At 55.1% G+C, this 19,739-nt stretch overlaps 1 protein-coding gene across 5 annotated transcripts in view; it reads left to right on the forward strand.

Moving 5' to 3' along the window:
- The window catches only part of PPFIA3 (PTPRF interacting protein alpha 3), a 24,128-nt gene continuing 4,389 nt past the window's right edge, over positions 1–19,739 (forward strand). For 2 of the 5 annotated variants that reach the window (XM_045989308.1, XM_045989306.1), the window contains exons 1-23: positions 1–199; positions 4,801–5,055; positions 5,322–5,423; positions 5,795–5,959; positions 6,318–6,392; positions 6,726–6,800; positions 7,116–7,337; positions 9,605–9,751; positions 9,859–9,993; positions 10,404–10,487; positions 10,622–10,753; positions 11,413–11,475; positions 11,640–11,719; positions 11,984–12,128; positions 12,672–12,865; positions 14,156–14,378; positions 15,040–15,203; positions 15,348–15,475; positions 16,170–16,263; positions 16,610–16,691; positions 17,372–17,572; positions 18,823–18,885; positions 19,053–19,079. In XM_045989308.1, coding sequence (XP_045845264.1) covers positions 4,816–5,055; positions 5,322–5,423; positions 5,795–5,959; positions 6,318–6,392; positions 6,726–6,800; positions 7,116–7,337; positions 9,605–9,751; positions 9,859–9,993; positions 10,404–10,487; positions 10,622–10,753; positions 11,413–11,475; positions 11,640–11,719; positions 11,984–12,128; positions 12,672–12,865; positions 14,156–14,378; positions 15,040–15,203; positions 15,348–15,475; positions 16,170–16,263; positions 16,610–16,691; positions 17,372–17,572; positions 18,823–18,885; positions 19,053–19,079 — 2,841 coding nt within the window. In that variant the 5' untranslated portion in view covers positions 1–199; positions 4,801–4,815. Of the gene's footprint in view, positions 200–4,298; positions 4,318–4,800; positions 5,056–5,321; positions 5,424–5,794; positions 5,960–6,317; positions 6,393–6,725; positions 6,801–7,115; positions 7,338–9,604; positions 9,752–9,858; positions 9,994–10,403; positions 10,488–10,621; positions 10,754–11,412; positions 11,476–11,639; positions 11,720–11,983; positions 12,129–12,671; positions 12,866–14,155; positions 14,379–15,039; positions 15,204–15,347; positions 15,476–16,169; positions 16,264–16,609; positions 16,692–17,371; positions 17,573–18,822; positions 18,886–19,052; positions 19,080–19,739 lie in introns of those variants that run through there. The other 3 variants (XM_045989309.1, XM_045989307.1, XM_045989310.1) reach the window with 3 other exon arrangements.

Raw genomic sequence — 19,739 nt, forward strand, 5'->3', positions numbered from 1 at the left:
CTGTGAGACCGTGAGGGGGAGGGGGGGTCCCCAGCGCCCTAGCCGGAGCCAGAGACGCGGAGCCCGCGCGAGCGGCGGAGACAGGGCTCCGGAGCCACAGATCCGGGCCCCGGCCGCCGCCAGGGGCCCTGCCCGGTCCCCCCACCCCACCCCACGTCCCTCCTGCAGCCCAGCTCCGCCCGCAACCGCCGCGGACCAGGTAGGTAAGAGCCCGGCCCAGCCCGCTTGGCAGCGCCCACCCCGGGGACCCTTCGCCGAGCCTCCCTCTCCTTCCCGAGATCCTGGACTGCCTTCTTTATCCCCGGGGGCTCTGGAGCCCAGATTTCACAGCTCAACCCCAGAGACTCAGGCGTGCCCCTCCCGGCTCTCAGAGTCCCCAACCGAACGCTAGAATCCCAGGCGTACTGCCGCCTGGCGCCTCGTCCAGGGCCCAGTAGCTTGGATTTCCCAGTTCAGCCCCGGCAGCCCCCTCTGGACCTACATCCTCCTCCTCGGCCCATTCCCGGGAGCTCCAGACACCTGCTGTGGCTGTGTCAGACCCCCAGCCAGGGCCAGCTGCCCCCCGTCGGGTGTGCATAGTCCCCTATTCGTGCACCCGGTGTGCCCATCTCCAGCCTCCGGCTTGAACAGCCAGCCTCCTCCCTCCGTCCAGGCTGGCTCGGCAGCCGCCCTGGACAGAGGCCCGCTCTGGAGCTGTCCATGGTCAGCGCACTCGGCAGCCTCACCTCCCCCACCTCCTGGTGCTCCTGCTGCCGGGGAGGGGGCGCCTGCGGCGCCGGGGGGAATACCCCCCGCCGCGCCTTTGACCCGAAGATACCCGGGGCCCTCTCCAACCCGGGCGCCCGAGCCTCAGGCTTCTGCTGGCGAGCCTCCCCGCCCGTCCTCAGTACCCCAGGTTTCTGGAACCCCAGCTGCTTCTTGAGGAGTCGGGGCTTCTGAATGTTCCTTCCTGGTCCACCTTAGGGACCTTGGCATCCAGGGATCTAGCTTCCACCTGTCTCTGGAAGCCCTACTGGTGCTCATTCCGTCTAGCTGAAGGCCCCAGCTGGTAACCCCCACCTGCTCAGGACCTGGGAATCCAGTTCCCCAGCTCTTGCCCCTTTTAGAGACCCAGTTCAATGGCCCCTGTGCCCCTCAGGCAAATAAACCCAGCCTCCCAACATCCCAGCATCTGCCTGGTTAGGGATTCAGGCACCATGACTCTCTCCCTTTCAGGGACTTGGAATGCAATTCTTAATGCAATTCTTTGGCTTCTGCCTACCTTCCCCCTTGGAGACCTAGATGCTTTGTCCCTGGTCCTGCATCCCCTCAAGGACTCAGGAGTTCAGAACCCAGCTTCTGTATTGCCCACCAAAGCCATCTGCCACAACCCTCCTTCCCAACAAGGACTCAGGCTCCAAGCTTTCACTGTCCTTTATCTCCACAACAATTCAGGACGCCAGGCCCCCACCAAGTATCAGCCCGTTAGTTCTTACTCTTAGGGAACCAGGTCCCCCATCAACTTGACAACTTTAGTGGCCTTAACAAATCCCTGCCTCATCTCCATATCACCTCAGGCACTGTGCTCCCTGGGCTTTCTCTTCTCTATTCCCAGATATTCTCTCTTCTTGAGATGTCTCCAGCACCCTATCATGATGTTTGTGTCATGATGTCCCATCCTCCGTGCATACCTTCTCAGGCTGATGAACCAAACATACATGCTTTCCTCTAGATGTGTTCTGTGACCTAGGTTCATTAGATGACCCAGAATACTGTCTTCTGTATTTCCAGTTAAACTGTGCCCTTGCAATGTTCTAGGTTCTTTCTAAATCTTAGAATGCTCTCAGTCAATATCTCTCTTCTGTTTTCGCCCACGGTATGTTCTCAATTCTAGGTTAGATGCTAAATTCTAGGCATGCATTTTCCCAGGGGAATTCAAATGTCTTGATAATGTCCCCAAACCAAATTCTGATTCCACCTTCTCTTCACATGTGTTCTGAATTTTTAGAAACCAGTACTTGCTTATTCTCTGCTAAAATTCTATTTTAGGTGTGTTCTAGGTTCCAGCCATATCCTTGGCATTGTTCTAGATTCCGTTCTCCTCCCAGGGGCAGTCTCCATTCTAGAATATGTGTGTTCCAATTATATGCTCTAGCCTTTCTCCATATTGTGCTATCAGTTTTAAAGTGCACTTTCCTATTTTAGGTTCCATCCATGTCTACCGTCTTAAATCTAAAGGATTCTCACTGAAATGTTGTAAATCTTCCCTTTTCAGATACTCGGTGCTAGGCTCATCCATTCCGACCTTTTCTGTCCATCTTTTCCCTAACATGACCTTCGTTTAGAACTTATCTCCTGGAGGACTGTGGGCTTCCTCCTCCATCTGCCACTTTAGCATTCTAAGCATGCTCTAGGCTCATCTCCTCTTTTGGAGTCTTCAGCTAGAAATGTCCTCATTTCCAGAACATCTCTCCCCCTTTCCTTTGCCAGCTCAGTCCTTATGCCAGTAAATTCTCAATTCCCAGCATGCTTTTGAATCTTCCCCCAAGCACTTGTAAGTTCCAAGCAAACTCCTTGCGACTTTCTAGGGTTTTTTTCCCCCATGCCCAGGGCATATTCTGAATTCTAGAGTCTATCTTCTGCCTTCTGTCTGTCATCCAGACACATAACACCGAGAGTGTGACCCCTGCTATATTCTTTGTTACACCTGCCTCCCTGATGGGTTCTGAGTTCTAGATGTCTCCTGACTAGGTTTGTCATGCATCGCGTTAGGTGTGTTCTTAGGTATCATTATGCTCCCCTCTGTGTTTGGGGTTCTTCAGTGACCCAGACCACTCTTTAATTTATTGGATTGCTTTTGACTGGTTCAGGTTCCAGACCTGGGTTCTAGACTATGCCACTCTACTTGGCCCTATGTAAGGAATTTACCCCAAGCACACTGTACATGTGGATACATATGTCCTTTCTGCACTCTGTAGTGTCTTCATGCCAATGGCCTTCTAGATCCTACACCCAGCCTTGCTAAGTTCTAGTTCTAGAATGGCTTCTCGGAAACATTCTGTGTTGCACCTCCCAAGTAGGTTCTGGGTTTAGATACCATTTGGTTTGACTTGTCTCCTTATAAATATTGTCTTAAATCTGGTCTCTGAGTGCTGACATGCCGGCATGTTCCCAGGGGCACCTCTTCAAAGACCCAAGGGTACAGGCATCTAGCTGCCTTCACTCCCAGTTTCCAGGGCCCTCCATCCCCTCCTCCTCTTTTTTTTTTTTAAGATTTTATTTATTTATTTGACAGAGATCACAAGTAGGCAGAGAGGCAGGCAGAGAGAGGAGGAAGCAGGCTCCCTGCTGAGCAGAAAGCCCGACGCGGGGCTCGATCCCAGGACCCTGAGATCATAACCTGAGCCAAAGGCAGAGGCTTTAACCCACTGAGCCACCCAGGCACCCCCCCCTCCTCTTCTTCTTTTTTTTTTTAAAGATTTATTTATTTGACAGATAGAGATTACAAGTAGGCAGAGAGGCAGGCAGAGAGAGAGAGAGGAGGAAGCAGGCTCCCAGCCAAGCAGAGAGCCCGACGCGGGGCTCGATCCCAGGACGCTGGGATCATGACCTGAGCCGAAGGCAGAGGCTTTAACCCGCTGAGCCACCCAGGCGCCCCGGCTCCCCCCTCCTCTTCTCACTGAAGTCCAAGACCCCAGTTCCAGGTTTTGGACATAGTCTGCATGCTGGGTGGGGCTGGGAACTATCCATTGTCAGAACCGGTTATGCCGCTGCCTGGAGGGAGAGAAGGAAAGGAGGGAATGGAGTGAAAGTCCCTCCTGCTTTCGACCAGGCCAGCTGGACCCGTCTGACCTGATGTGTGTAGAGGGAGCGGCTCAGGAGACCTCCCTTCATCTCCGCCCATGGCTAATACAGGCAGATTCCTGGGGCCTGGGGGCCTGGACTCCCGGTTCTGGGGCCGGGGGTGGGGCGGGGGAGTGGTCTGCAGGCGGGGATTTCTGGGTCTGAGGTTGGAGGTGGAAAGCTTGGATTCTTGTGTCCCTGTCTGACCCCCAGAATTGGGGAAGAGGAGGCTGGAGACTAACTCTGGGGTCTAGGGGAGAGAAGGGAGTTGGGGACCCGGCCTCCTGTGAATTGAGGTAGGAGGGAGCTGGATCTTGGACTCCTGGGTTGTGGGAGATGGCTAGCAAGTGGAGTGTTCTTTAGATTCTTTCTAGGAGAAAGAATTTTTTTTTTTTTTTTTTTTTTTTTTTTTTTTTTTTTTTTTTTTTTTTTTAGATATCTGGAGCTGGGGTACAGATATCTGGGAAATTGGTTGGCAGGATTTGGGCTGGATAGGTGAGGGCCATCCCTGTGACCCTGTACTAGTACCACTGACCTAATTCTGTGGCCCCAGTTCTTTGATCTCCTGAAGGCATGGTTCTCAGCTGGTCTTGTCTTCTCACTCATGCAGTGGGCTCATGGGCATTCCCAGTAGGGTCAGAACAGGTGGACTGATTTTCCCACATTAACTGAGGCAATGGGTCTTGGCTTCTCTGACGAGAGTGGTCTTAGATTTGCTGCCAGTGCCTGATGGAGTATGACCTCGGTTTCCCCAGATTCTCTCACCCACGTAGCTGGGCCTGATTTCCTGAGAGCAATGGGTTTCAGTTTATCCTGTGCCATGGTCAGAACGGATGGACCCCAGTTTCTTCTGTACAATGCCTGGGTTGCCCCACCTCAGTTTCCACTATGGAGTATCCCAGTGGCCGTGCCTTAGTTTCTCTGCCAGTGCCTCGACAAGGCCGGTCTCTGTTCCCTGCTCCCTCCCCACTCCCGCAGGCCAGCACCGCCGCCATGATGTGCGAGGTGATGCCCACCATCAGCGAGGATGGCCGGCGGGGCTCGGCGCTGGGCCCGGACGAGGCGGGCGGCGAGCTGGAGCGCCTTATGGTCACGATGCTCACGGAGCGCGAGCGCCTGCTGGAGACGCTCCGCGAGGCGCAGGACGGGCTGGCTACGGCGCAGTTGCGGCTGCGCGAGCTGGGCCACGAGAAGGACTCGCTGCAGCGCCAGCTCAGCATCGCTCTGCCCCAGGTCTGGGCGGGACCGGGGCGGGGCCTGCGGGAGGCGGGACCTCGACCACCGAAGGCGCGGAGGGGGCGGTCCGGAAGGGGCGGGACTTGGTGCATGGAAGGGAGGAGTACCGGGGGGGCCTTGCTGGTGATGGGCGTGATCTGAGCCGCTGGAAGGGGCGGGATTTAGCAGGGAGGGGCGGGGCCTTCAAACTTCCAGGCCCGTGTCTTGAGGGACATGGGGAAAGGATTGATCTAATTGTCCCGATCCTACCCACAACTGGACAGGAGTTTGCGGCTCTGACGAAAGAACTGAACTTATGTCGGGAGCAGCTGCTGGAGCGGGAGGAAGAGATTGCAGAGCTGAAGGCGGAGCGCAACAACACGCGGGTGAGGGGTGTGGGGGCGGGGCCTAAACGGGGTGGGCGGGGCCACAAAGGTGTTGCTGCCTAACCCGTCTTTTTCACCCATCTTGCCTTCCTGTCTGCTCCCTACTTCGACTTCCTGGCTGGTCTCCTCTGGTCCCTCCTTCCCTCACATCTCCTCCCTTACCTCCATAATTGTTCTTTTCCTGCACCACTCCTTCCTGGACCATGCCCCTACCTCTCATATCCCTCTTTTATCCTGACTGCTCTCCTTACCTCTTGCTTGGCTCCCCTCTTCCTCCATGTGTCCATCCCACCTGTCTGGACTACCCTTGTCCTCGACCCTGCCTCTCTTCCCTTGCCTCTTTTCCTTGGCCCGGTGACCTAACCCTGTAGCTTCTTCTTGAACATCTGGAATGCCTGGTGTCCAGGCACGAGAGGTCACTGCGCATGACCGTGGTAAAGCGCCAGGCCCAGTCCCCGGGTGGGGTCTCTTCCGAGGTGGAGGTGCTCAAGGCTCTAAAATCTCTCTTCGAGCACCACAAGGCCCTGGATGAGAAGGTATGAGAATCGGAAGAGCCTGGATGCAGAACTTAAGCCCATAGTCGTCTGGGGCTGCCCTGGATAGGAGAGATTCCAGCTGTGATTGATTGGGGTTGTCCAAAGTGGGAAGAATTTTAACTGAGATCGATTGGGACGGGAGACTCAGACTGGGACCCGACTGGTTGAAAAATGAATTTCAGTGGGGGCTACCGGTGGGTAGGGCTGCCTTGGTAACTTGTTGGAGCTGCACAACCACTATAGGTAGAGGAATGCTAATGTTGCCCTATCAGGCCGTCCCAGGGGTGTTCGGCCTCACAGTCAAATGTCTTAGATTGTGTCTGATCCCCATTTCACTCTGTCCTGCCCTCATCCCCAGGTCCGGGAGCGACTGCGGATGGCGCTGGAGCGGGTGGCCGTGCTAGAGGAGGAGTTGGAGCTGAGCAATCAGGAGGTGGGGGCGTGGCCAAGCAGGAGGCGGGACTAAGGGAGCTACCAATGGGGTGGAGCTGATTGAGTGGGTTGGGGCTAAGGGAAGGAACCTACTGGGGAGGAAATAGTTGGGTGGGGAAAATTAGGGATATAGAGGACAGCGCCACAAGGAGGCTAGGGGGAAGAGTAACGGTGGACTTATTCAGGCTGAGCAGCTAAGGAGATATATAATAAAGGCACGGGGTTTAAAGATGGACTGTGGGATGGGGTGGCTGCAGCAGGACCAGTGCCAGTGGGAAGTAGAGCCGCGGGCTCTAGGACTCCCTTCGTCCTGATCTCCGTTTCCTGTTCCCAGACGCTGAACCTTCGAGAGCAGCTGTCTAGGCGCCGGTCGGGAATGGAGGAGCCCGGCAAGGATGGGGATGGGCAGGTGAGAGGCGGTAGACCTTCGCTCCCCTGGCTCTTCAAGGATCCCCATCCCTGTGACCTCCACTCAGCCACCTGACTTTTTGATTGTCTTTTTAATGTTTGGTGTGATCCTCACTGGTTCCATGACACCTGAAGTCCCAAGACCCTTACTGGTCTTTGACCTCTGATTCAAGTCACTTAGCTAACTTCTGCGACCTCCAGACTGACATTTGATTCCCCCCGTCCCCTCCGTCAACTTTATCCTTGTATTCTCTCTATATCTCTGTGTTCCCCACTCTGGGTTCTGTTCCTTCTTCTCTCACTGTTCCCACTCCAGCCCCTTGCCAATGGCCTTGGTCCTGGCGGGGATTCGAACCGGCGGACAGCGGAGCTGGAGGAGGCCCTGGAGCGGCAGCGTGCGGAGGTGTGCCAGCTGCGAGAGCGCCTGGCGGTGTTGTGCCGCCAGATGAGCCAGCTGGAGGAGGAGCTGGGCACCGCCCACCGTGAGCTGGGTAAGGCCGAGGAAGCTAATGCCAAGCTCCAGCGCGACCTCAAGGAGGTGAGGCCGGAGCCCCTGGTGGGCTGCCCTCTGTCCCTCCCTGCCCCAACCCTCCCCGTCCCCCATTGCCCAGAGTCACAGAGCTCATGAATGGTGGAAACTGGAATCGGTCCACAAGCTGTGTGGACTCTCCTCCTCTCTGAATCTCAGTTTGCTCACCGGTAGAATGGGATTTATGACCCTTGCCAGGGGGTTGGCACATGACACATACATGGTAGGCATTCAATAACAGGTCCGAGATAGGTTATCATTGGGAAATTCTTTTGCGTTTTTTTTTTGTTTGTTTGTTTTGTTTTATTTTATTTTTGTGTTTTGTTTTGTTTTGGTCTTGTTTTGTTTTGTTTTTAAGATTTTATTTATTGGGCACCTGGGTGGCTCAGCAGTGAAGCGTCTGCCTTCGGCTCAGGTCGTGATCTCAGGTCCTGGGATTCAGTCCCATACCGGGCTCCCTGCTCAGTGGAGAGCCTGCTTCTCCCCCTCTTCCTTTGCCCCTCCCCCCGCTCATGCTCTCTCGCTCTTTTTATCTCAAATAAATACATACAATCTTTATTTATTCATTTTAAAAGATTTTATTTATTTATTTGACAGAGCAAGAGAGAGCACAAGTAGGCAGAGTGGGAGGCAGAGGGGGAGGGAGAAGCAGACTCCCCGCTGAGCAGAGAGCCCCACGCGGGGGCTCAATCCCAGGACCCTGAGATATGACCCAAGCCGAAGGCAGACGCCCAGCTGACTGAGCCACCCAGGCGCCCCCATACAATATTTTTTTTTAAATAAGATTTTATTCATTTATTTATTTAGAAAGAGAACATAAGCAGGGAGGGGCTGGGGGAAGGGCCATCCCACAACCCCTGGGATCACGATGTGAGCCCAAAGCAGACACTTAACCGACTGAGCCACCCAGGCACCCCACTTCTGTGCTTCTAAGTTGAACTCCTCTGTCTGCGTTTCACCCCATCTTGGCTTAGGCCCCTTGATCCTAACTCCTGTCCCTAGGACTGCTGGGAAATGTAGGATATGGGTTCTAGAAGTCACTGGATGAGAAAGAAGAGCGAGCACTTTGTTTTTCACCATCCATTGGGACTTTCACCTCAGATTTTAAGCCTGGATGGTCCTGTTGGGGCTCCCAGACAGAAGTCCATCTTCCATGAGACCCTGGAGTCCTGACTTAGGTTTCTGTGAGCCTGTGCTAAGGTGGGGCTCTTGGGAGAAGTTTCCTCCCACGTGGAAGGGACTTTTGTGTTTCATGAGACCCTAGGACACTTGCTCTGTAATTCTAAACCTGGGCTGTGCTAGAAGTTGCTGAAAAATCTGGCCTGAATTTATTTATTTATATGTTTCTTTCTTTCTTATTAGCTTCAAAGGTAGAATTTAGTGATTCATCAGTTGAATATAACTAGAATTTTTTTTAATTAAAGATTTTATTTATTTATTTGACAGAGAGAGAGATCACAAGCAGGCAGAGAGGCAGGCAGAGAGAGAGGAGGAAGCAGGCTCCCAGCGGAGCAGAGAGCCCGATGCGGGGCTCGATCCCAGGACCCTGAGATCATGACCTGAGCCGAAGGCAGTGGCCCAATCCACTGAGCCACCCAGGCGCCCCTAACTAGAATTTTTTTAAAGGTAGTTTATTATTATTATTATTTAAAGATTTTATTTGTTTTATTTGACAGACAGAGATCACTAGTAGGCAGCGAGGCAGGCAGAAAGAGAGGAGGAAGCAGGCTCCCCCCGGAGCAGAGAGCTGGATGTGGGGCCTGATCCCTGGGATCATGACCTGAGCTGAAGGCAGAGGCTTTAACCCACTGAGCCACCCAGGCGCCCCAGTTTATTATTATTTTTAAGTAAACTCTACTGCTAAGGTAGGGCTTGAACTCAGCACCCCAAGATCGAGAGTCACAGGGCTCTATTGAGTCAGCCAGCCAGGCGCCCCCAGGCCTGGATTTTTGAGGGGAGTGGGCCAAGGAGAGTGGAGATTTCGATCCCATGGGCTTCAGGTCATCCATATGGGGAGGGTCTAAGTATGCCCTAGAAGCTCATAGGAGGTGTGGTACCACCATTTGACCTCTTGCTTGGTGGGGGTCCTTAAGGTTGGCTATTACAGTTCTTGGGAGGTGTGCTTCCGCCATTTCGACGCCCAGATAGCGGGAGACTTCATTTCCCAGGATACCCTGGGGTGCCTGGTCTGGGGTTCTAAGCCTACACTACCGCCCCCCCCCACCCCGGGTCTTGCTGGGAGCTGTCGTCCACGTGACCTTCTGCGGCCTCTGCAGGCACTTGCGCAGCGGGAGGATATGGAGGAGCGGATCACCACCCTGGAGAAGCGCTACCTGAGTGCCCAGCGAGAGGCCACGTCTTTGCACGATGCCAATGACAAGCTGGAGAACGAGTTGGCCAGCAAGGAGTCGCTGTACCGGCAGGTGGGGGCATGACCAGGGAGGGGACATGGGGGCAAGGCCGCGGCCTGTGTGACCTGGCTCCTGTCCTTCCCCTTTCACCCCCCACCCCCATGTCTGTTCTGCCTCAGAGTGAGGAGAAGAGCCGTCAGCTGGCGGAGTGGTTGGACGACGCCAAGCAGAAGCTGCAGCAGACACTGCAGAAGGCGGAGACCTTGCCGGAGATAGAGGCCCAGCTGGCCCAGCGGGTGGCAGCGCTCAACAAAGTGAGGAGAGGCATGGGGCGGGGCGGTGGGGGTGTGGGGTAGAGGGATGAGGCCGGGCCTTCAGTCTGGAGTGGTAGGAGACTTGCGTCGTGGATTCTGGGGAAACGGGCAGGGCCGGGGCGTCTACGAAAGGGAGGGAACTTGGAACGGGGGCAGGACCTGGAGGTTTGTGACGGGTTGAGGGTTCTCTAGTCCTGACTGACAGGATGGCCTGGAAAGCAAAAGGGACAGAACAGACCCCCCGAGGAAGAGACAGGGTGCGAATCCTACTGCGGGTCTGGAGTCTCTCAGGGGAGGAGCCTGGGGCTTGGGGGGGCGGAGCCTGGCCCCCAAACTTGGAAGAGGCGGGGCCTGAGCCTGACTGGGTCCTAGGGGGGCAAAGTCAGAGGCCCTGGCTTCCTGTCCACTAGGCTGAGGAACGTCACGGGAATTTTGAGGAGCGGCTTCGGCAGCTGGAGGCCCAGCTGGAGGAGAAGAACCAGGAGCTGCAGCGGGTGAGGGGGCGGACGACCGCAGAGGGGCTGGGGCTTTGAAGCTGGGGCTGAAGCTTAGATGAGGGGGTGGAGTTGGGGGCGGGGCTCCGCGCCCGGTGGGCTAGAGCGTCTGGGTCTCGCTATCCTTTGCACAGGCACGGCAACGGGAGAAGATGAACGATGACCACAATAAGCGGCTGTCAGAGACGGTAGACAAATTGCTGAGCGAGTCCAACGAGCGGTTACAGCTGCACCTTAAGGAGCGCATGGGGGCTCTGGAAGAGAAGGTGTGCCCGGGACTTCAGTAACCTGTAATCCTAGACCGCCTCCTACTGCCATCCAGGGGCCCCAGACCTTTCCCCGAATCCTTAGGCGAAATGTCAAATCTGGGCATCCAGAATTTGAATTCAACAGACTTCTCGGGTCTGTACCTGGTCTAAACACCCCAACAGCTGGGTGCACCCACCCCCTGAGTTCTTGGTTTTTCCCCAAGCCTCTGACCCTTTGGACCCTCACACTTTGAAGTTTGTTTATTTATTTATTTATTTATTTATTTATTTATTTATTTATTTTAGCGATCAGGAGCAGGGGGAGGGGCAGAAGAGGAGGAAGAGGGAGAGAATGGAGGGGAGGTTGATTTCACGACCCTGAGATCATGACCCCAGCCGAAACCAAGAGTCGGACGCTCAACGGACTGAGCCGCCCAGGCGCCCATGGCCCCTCAGACTTTGAATCTTTATTACACAGGATGCTGGATTCTGGGGCTCCCAGGCATTCCCCTCCCCAGATGCATCTTTGGCCCCATAAGCCCCATGCCCTCCAGCTTACCACTCATGCCCACCTCATTCCCCTGGGATCGCTTTCGGCCAGCCTCTGGACTCTTAGAGCCCCAGGTCGTGCCCCTTCCAGGCTCCAGCCCCTCACTGCCCCCCACTGTCCTCCACAGAATTCACTGAGCGAGGAGATAGCCAACATGAAGAAGCTTCAGGATGAACTCCTGCTCAACAAGGTAAGGAGGGGTCTGGAGGAGAGCGTATGGGGGCCGAGGACCGGGGACATGGAGCAGGCATTGCTGGCAGGGTAGGGGGGTGTTGGTATCAGCCAGGCTGGCAGGGGCTATTCCTAAGGGATGGGGTGGATTCTGACCTGATACCTCCAACTTCCTCCCACCAGGAGCAGCTCTTGGCAGAGATGGAGCGGATGCAGATGGAGATCGACCAGCTTCGGGGGAGGCCACCGTCTTCCTACTCCAGGTGACACTAGTCCTTCTGCCTCACCCCTGCCTATAGGAGCCCCCTTGGCCAAGCTCATCCTTTCTGATCTCCAGGCCTTCCCCACCCCCACTCCCTCTCCTCCCATGGCTTTCACTGACTCCTGTTATATTTGACAGCTGACTTCATGGCCTCTGCCCTCTGACTTCAGATCCCTCTCCCAGTCCTCTGACCCCAGGGCTTTTCCCATGATGCCTGACCTCTCTGCCCTTTTCCTGACCACTTGGTCTCTCTTTATGCCCACAGGTCTCTCCCCGGCAGTGCCCTGGAGCTCCGTTACTCCCAGGCACCCACACTACCTTCTGGTGCCCACCTGGACCCCTATGGGGCTGGCAGTGGCCGGGCAGGCAAGAGGAGCCGCTGGTCAGGGGTCAAGGATGAGCCCTCCAAGGTCAGCAGCCACTTTTGGGGCCCAGACTGAATAGGGGATGGGTGGGCAACAGTAGGACAGAGAGTCTAATAGGCAGGGCTCTGAAAGGGGGCTGGGCTAAGAAGCAGGGTCTCCTGGACCCATGTTGTTTTTTTTTCTCCTACAACTCCATCCTCTCCACTTGCCCGGCGTCTCCTCACGTGGATATCCTGCCACCTGGTGAGAACCTTAGCGGAATGATGAGGTGGGGAGAGGGGCGGTGAGTGGGGGATGGGCACGGTGTAGAATCCTAGAATGGGGATGCAGGATGAACAAAGGAAGTGGCCTGAGTCAAGGGAAAAGGGAAATGGTGGAATCAGGAGATGAGGCAGAGTCCTGGGTGGGGCAGTTGGTCAAGGAAAGGGACTTGTCAAGAGACAAAGCTGGGCTGGGAAAAGTGTGTGGGCTGGATCATAAGGTGAGGCCAGTCCTTGTCAAGGGACATGGGCAAGGTCGTGGAGGGTGGACAAGGTCAGTAGAGGTGAAGAAAGCCCCAACACCTGACATTCTTCTATCCCCACACAGAGACAGGAGTGGGAGCGGTCTGCTCCTGCGGGGTCCATGCCACCCCCATTCCCTGGGGAGCTGGATGGCTCAGATGAGGAGGAGGCTGAGGGGATGTTTGGGGCCGAGCTGCTCTCCCCCAGTGGACAGGCCGACGTGCAGACACTCGCCATAATGCTTCAGGAGCAGCTGGAAGCCATCAACAAGGAGATCAAGTGAGTGCTGACCCAGTCCTCCTCCACCCTGCCCGAGCTGACCCTGTAGCTCCTCTGAAAGCCTGAGGACATTTACTCTCTTACTATCCTCAAGGAACTCCCCCACCCCAACACTATCTCTAGTAACTAGGAATCCCTCAGGATATACCTGGTAGCCTCCTCTGTGCTTCCTGTCTATCTCCAGCTATCTGTCTTCTCCTCTCCAGTATTCATAATTTCCCAGCACAGCAAAGAATGCATTCCCAAAATACCCAGGCTCTCAAGCCAGTACACCAAGAATCCTTCAGCACACCCTCAATGTCATGGCTGCACACAACTAGTAGCCAGGGTCTCCCACTGCCTCAAGAATCTCAACACAGGTCCCCAATCTCAAACACCAAGAGTCTCACCCTAATACTTCAAGAACCTCAATTCAAGATACCAAGAATTTTTACTTAATAGAACAAGAATCCCTGATTTATCATGAATCCCCTACTGACATAAAGTCTACCCTGGTTTCCCAGAAATTGCCCTACTTGGCAATCCTCTAACAATGCACTCTCCGTGGGCCCCTGCATATACACCAACATGACCACCACTTTCCATCCAAAGTCATTGTGAGTTGAGGCATTGGTTCAGATGACTCCATGAACTTCTCAGATCCTAGGTTGACCTCAGAGTCCCTGATCTCCCCTGATCTTATTATGATATTGCTCTTACTTTCCTCCTTGGAATTGGGCCTCTTTCCCTTAGCGATTTTTTGTTGTTGTTTGTTTTATTTTTTTGGTGTGTGTGTGTGTGTGTGTGTGTGTGTGTGTGTTTTAAAGATTTTATTTATTTATTTGACAGAGAGAGAGATCACAAGTAGGCAGAGAGAGGAAGGGAAACAGGCTCCCTGCCGAGCAGAGAGCCTGATGCAGGGCTCGATCCCAGGACCCTGAGATCATGACCTGAGCTGAAGGCAGAGGTTTAACCCACTGAGCCACCCAGGCACCCCCCTTAGTGATGTTTTTTATGATTTTATAGAACCATGCAGTTCTCATCATGGAAGACTTGATGCAGACCCTGATATTCCTGTTGTCCCTTATCCCTCCATGACCTTCTGAGCCTCTCATGACCCCTTGACTGCCCTTAAACCTATGAGGCCATGATGAATGCACCAAGACCCTCTGACCTCATTATGCTTTCCTCAGAAATCTTTTCCCCCCTAACCCCAAGCCTTCTGGGCCTTTTGAAATCCCCAATTGCTTGCCTCTGTCCCCATTGCTTGCTTCTGTTCTCTCACCCAGTCTGCCTCCTTTTCCTCCTCAGGCTTATCCAAGAGGAGAAGGAGACAACGGAACAAAGGGCAGAGGAGCTGGAGAGCCGGGTGTCTGGCTCTGGCCTTGACTCCCTGGGCCGCTACCGCAGTAGCTGCTCACTGCCCCCCTCCCTCACTACCTCTACCCTTGCCAGCCCCTCCCCTCCCAGCTCTGGACACTCAACACCCCGTCTGGCACCACCTAGCCCTGCCCGTGAGGGCACCGACAAAGCCGTGAGTGTTCTGAAGTCTCATTTTGGTGGGGTGGTCTGGGGGGTGGTGAGATCGGAGACAAGGCTCCCCAACCAACAGCAGCAAAAAACCCTCACACCAGTGATTTCTCAAAAGCAGCCTTCGCTTTCCTTACAAGATCCAACTTAGAGGATGTAGCGGGGAGGCTGAGCCATGGAGTTTCTGAACCCTAACTAGTACTTTAGTCAGATCTGGCCTGCTTTTACCTGTTTTACACAGTATGTTTCTTCATTTTCTTTTTTTTTTTTTAAGGTTTCTGTGACTAAACATACATTTGAGAGCTAATGTTAGATCCTCAGAATTGATCTTTGAGGAGGAATAGGACATATTAGTCCCATTTCATTGCCTTGCACCCAGTTTTCTGGCTTCCAAAATGTGTAACTCATTAGCTTTCCTTGAGCCTGAGCAGATCCCACTCCTGACACCAGAAGCTGGGATACATCAAAACTGGCCGGTCAAACTCCAGGCCGACTTACTGCCTTTATGTTTCTGCAGCTCACCCCACCTGATCTAGGCTGCTTTAAGAAATGGTACCCCAGTCCAGGGGCATCCCGGATACCCCCTCATAGACATCCCAGCTAATGAAGAGCCCCCAGCATGACCCCTCTAATTTATTTCAGCCTCTCTGCCTTTCTGTCCCCAGAATCATGTCCCCAAGGAGGAAGCTGGGGCTCCACGAGGGGAGGGGCCAGCCATCCCAGGAGACACCCCACCTCCCACTCCCCGTTCTGCCCGCCTTGAGAGAATGACACAGGCCTTGGCACTGCAGGCGGGATCCCTGGAAGATGGTGGGCCCTCACGGGGAAGGTCAGCAGGGACGGTCAGCAGGGACAGCGGATGGGATGAGGGAGGGGCTTGCTTGGGAGGGTGTGTCGGGGGAATGGGCAAGGACTTGGGAGGGGAGGAGACATCCCAGAGGGGGTGTGCCCTCACTCTGTTCTGTTCACCCAGTGAAGGCACCCCAGATTCCCTGCACAAAGCCCCCAAGAAGAAGAGCATCAAGTCATCCATAGGCCGTCTCTTTGGCAAGAAGGAGAAGGGGCGAATGGGACCACCAGGCCGGGACAGCTCTTCTCTGGGTGAGGACCCTGGTGCCAACACTGTCTCCTTTCCTCTCTCCCTTCTTTCCTTCTTCTCTTCCTTCCTTCTTCCTTTTCACAAATTCACTTGACATTCATCTGAGAGTCTTCATTCATTTGGTAATTCATAGGATGTGAAAGAGTCAGGACTCAGCAGAGGTAAAGGGAAGGAAGAGGGACAAGGACAGGGTGCACTGAGGCCTGCCTGGGCGACTGGAGGTGGGGAGCTAAATGAGTTTTATTATTGCATTTACCTATTTTTTTTAAATAGAGAAAGAGAGAGGACCACCTAAAGGCAAGGCAGATGGTGTGCTGGAACCTGCTTGTACTGGCTTGTGAAAGCCAAGAGTTTAATTTTCAGGAGTTTTATGGGCTTGCATGACCTTACATTGGTAGCCTGAAATCGGTGGGATTCTTTGCATCATGGAAATCGGTGAACACCACAAATCAGGGAATACGCCCACCCTCCCTCCCTCCCGGGCAGAGAGTGGTGAAACAGTTACCAGCATCCCTCTGCCCCCTTACTGAGGCCAGCCCAGTGAACCCAGCCCTATGCTGGGCATGTCTCCAGTTCTCCACCGAATTGCTTCTTGTTTGGCAAGAAAGGAGCTGGCCTCCTTCTCAGCACCCCTGACCTCAGAGAGTCTCTTTCCTACTTGAGACTCTCCAAACTCTGGTCTCTCCCTGCTTTCAGCAGGAACACCCTCGGATGAGACACTGGCCACAGACCCTCTGGGGTTAGCCAAGCTGACGGGCCCAGGAGACAAGGACCGACGAAACAAGAGGAAGTGAGTGTGTGTGTGTAGGGTGGACTAGGGGTTAGGGGAGGCCACTTACAGAGAGTCACTTTTTTTTTTTGCCTCCTAAACCTTCCAAGTTTTCTACCTATCATAAAAAGTGCTTTGGGGGCTCAGTTTGGCAGCCTCTGTACTAACAGTGGAAAGATCCAGAGATCAGCATGGCCTCTGCACCACGATGCCAGGCAAATTCATGAAGCGTCCCATGGAGAGATAGAACTGTGCTTTGGAAAGGGTTTGTGGGGAAGGGCCCCATCCAGGACAGCTCCGGGGGGGGGGGGGGGGAGGGCGGTCTCTGTCCCTGAGAGCTCCTGCCCTACTAGGCCTCTGTCCCCAGGCATGAACTTCTGGAAGAGGCCTGCCGCCAGGGCCTGCCCTTTGCTGCTTGGGATGGGCCCACCGTGGTCTCCTGGCTGGAGGTACTGGGACCCAGAAATGCCCCGACTCTTGATCCCCAACTCCTGTGACAGCCCTGCCACTCAGAGTCACCACGGGCCACCCAGCATCCTCCTCCTGGCCCAGGGCGGGCGGGTGCAGGGGGATGAGGCCCTGAGAGACGTCAGTCTTCCTGTTGATCTAAACGCCTTCTTCCTCCTTGTCCCCCTCCCCTGTGCCTTTGTCCGTGCCCCACTTGGTCCTGCTGTCCTGTTGGCTTTCTCTGTTTGTGTCTCCCCACATCTCTCTCTCGCTGTATGGGATTCTCTGGGCCTCTCTCCCCATCTCTGTGTTACTGTCCTTCCCCGAATTTCTTCCCACATCTCTGGGTCTTTCCCTGTGTCTCTCTTTGTTCCCTTCCCTCCCCATCCCTCTTTCCCTTCTTTCCCCATCTCCATCCGGTGATGGTGACTCTGGCCTGGCATTACCCTCTGACTCCCCCGCCTCATCGCCCCCCCCCCCCCCCCGCCGTGTCTCGCTTTGAGTCCCTCTCTTCTTGTTTGCCTTGCTCCATCTCCATCGCTTCTCACTGCCCACTTTCCCGCCTCTCCCATCTCCCTCTCTCCTTTGCTTTCTGTCTCTCTGGTGTCTCCCCCGGTATTGTCTCTGTCTCTCCATGTGTGTCTCTTCCTTCCCTCTCCCTGCCTCCCGCCCTCCTGTCCAGCTGTGGGTAGGCATGCCTGCATGGTATGTGGCCGCCTGCCGGGCCAACGTCAAGAGCGGGGCCATCATGGCCAACCTGTCGGACACGGAGATTCAGCGGGAGATTGGCATCAGCAACCCGCTGCACCGGCTCAAACTGCGCCTGGCCATCCAGGAGATGGTCTCCCTCACCTCGCCCTCAGCGCCCGCCTCCTCCCGCACGGTGAGCATCCGCGGGCCAATCCCACCCCTTGCCGCCTCGGGGCCCCGCCTCTTGCCCTCAGACCAGCCAATCCTGGGCTTGCTCACTTCGGCCCTGTCTCTCAGACCCTCACCCCCTTGTGTCTCAGCTGGATTGGATTATCTTTGGGGGGGGGGGAGAGCCCCTTCTCAGGTCTCCCTGCCTCCCCTCTACCTCGGTCTGTCTTACACAGACAGGACCCCATCCCCATCCGGGGGAGAAATCCAAATTCATATGGTTCCTTACAAAGTCCTTGATGAGCGCCCCCCCCCCATCCTCGAGGTCTCAGCTCAAATGTCACCGCCTTCAGGAAGCCTCCCTAACTCAACGATTAAACTAGTCACTTGCCCCATCACCCCAGCACATTTAACACCTAATTCCCCCCCCCCCCCCCAGTGTTTATGGCCTTCTAATAGTTTATCCTTTTGTTCCGTGCCCAAACTTCTGTGTGCCATGCCCAATCCGGCAATTGTTAACTTCTTGCCCTACTTGCTGTATGCGCGCGCGCCTGTGTGTGTGTGTGTGTGTGTGTGTGTGTGTGTGTGTGTATCTGAGACCCTCCAGTGTAATTTGTGGACACCATTACTGGTTAGCCCGCAAAAATTACTTCATCGGGTCATCTTCGAGCAGTAAGAATGTTCTCCCCCGCAGCCACCCCACCCTTATACCTAAGAATGTGACCATTATTGTCAGTTTCATCTCTTCAGTCCATTTTCAAATTTCCCCGCGTGTGTCCCAGACCCTACAACCGTGCCTGACTCGCATGAGGCGCTACAGAGGCGTCTGAATCCATGTGTGAAATCCGAACTCGTGGGGCTGTTGGGGGCAGGTGCTCAGGAATTGCGAATACACAGCCCCTTTACCACCCTCCAAACTTTTGTCCCATCCCACTGCTGTATCTGCCCCCTCGTTCTGAAAGTCACTTTACATACACCTGCGAGAGGTCAGAGAGGTGACGTACCCAAGGCCATACAGCAAAACACCCGGGCCGGCCCTCAATTCAAACCTGAACTTGCCAGACCTCAAAGCCCATATTCTTTTGCCTGATACACAGCAGGTGCTCAATAAATGACCGTTCCGTTTCTCTTTCACTGCCTGGCCCACAGCAGTGACAGGCCTTTCTGAGGCAGAAAGCGGAATATATGTAAGCGGACCTGGTCTGGGCCTCTAGGAACATCTCTCCCCCATCCAGAAGCCTTCTCTCAACCCCCATAACACCCCTCGCCTCTCAGTCCACAGGAAACGTGTGGATGACACACGAGGAGATGGAGTCCCTGACGGCCACCACCAAGCCTGTGAGTGACCCCTGCCGGTGGCCTTGGGGGTGGCACTGACCCTCCTGGGGAGGAGTGGGGGGGGGGGGCGAATCTCCGTCTGTTCGTTCGTCTGTTCGTTCCTCCCGCCCTCCTCCGCCGGCCCCTTAACCCACCCCTTCTCTCCCCTCTTCCTACTAACGGGTCAGGAGACCAAGGAGATCAGCTGGGAGCAGGTAGGGGGCGCGGGGTGGGATGTGGACGCATGAACAGGCTGTGCACGCTGCATGCGCGCCCCTCTTTCCCCAAGCCCCGCCCCTTCGCCGGATCGTTCCATCATCACCGCGGGGGGGCGCTGCGTGCTCTCGAGTGTCTCACTGTGGCTTGGTGGGGGTCGGTGGAGAAGCCTGGACTAGTCCATCGTTAGCGTGGGGCTCGGGCCATTCCATTATGGTGGGTTGCAGGGGCTCCAGGGGCTGTTCCAGTGCTGTAACTAGGGGGAGACCTTTTCTCTCTGATCGAGGGGGAGTGGGGCTGTTCCAGTGTGCTGAGGCAAAGGGGGAAGCCTCTTGGGGAGGGGCCGCAGGTCAGGCTGAGAAGTTGGCTGGGAAGGAAGAGCTACACTTTGTTCTCAAGAAGGGAGAGGCATGAACTCCCCTAAGGTAGCCCAGCTAGGTTGGACCTGGGTCTTCCTTTCCAGTGGGGCAGGGGAGGCGGGGGGGGGGAAGGTGTTGATTGTTTCCTTGCACTAAACGGTGTGAAGGACTTTGGGCCGATCCAGAATACTGTCCTGGGGCAGCTATAGCATGAGACTGGTTTTTTTGGACAGTGCGAGAGTGATGGATGGATCCATTATCGTGTGTTGTGGGGACAGCTACACTGGAAGAATTGGTTGT

This window comes from Meles meles, chromosome 19 (genome assembly GCF_922984935.1).
Source record: "Meles meles chromosome 19, mMelMel3.1 paternal haplotype, whole genome shotgun sequence".
Taxonomy (NCBI): Eukaryota; Metazoa; Chordata; class Mammalia; order Carnivora; family Mustelidae; genus Meles; species Meles meles.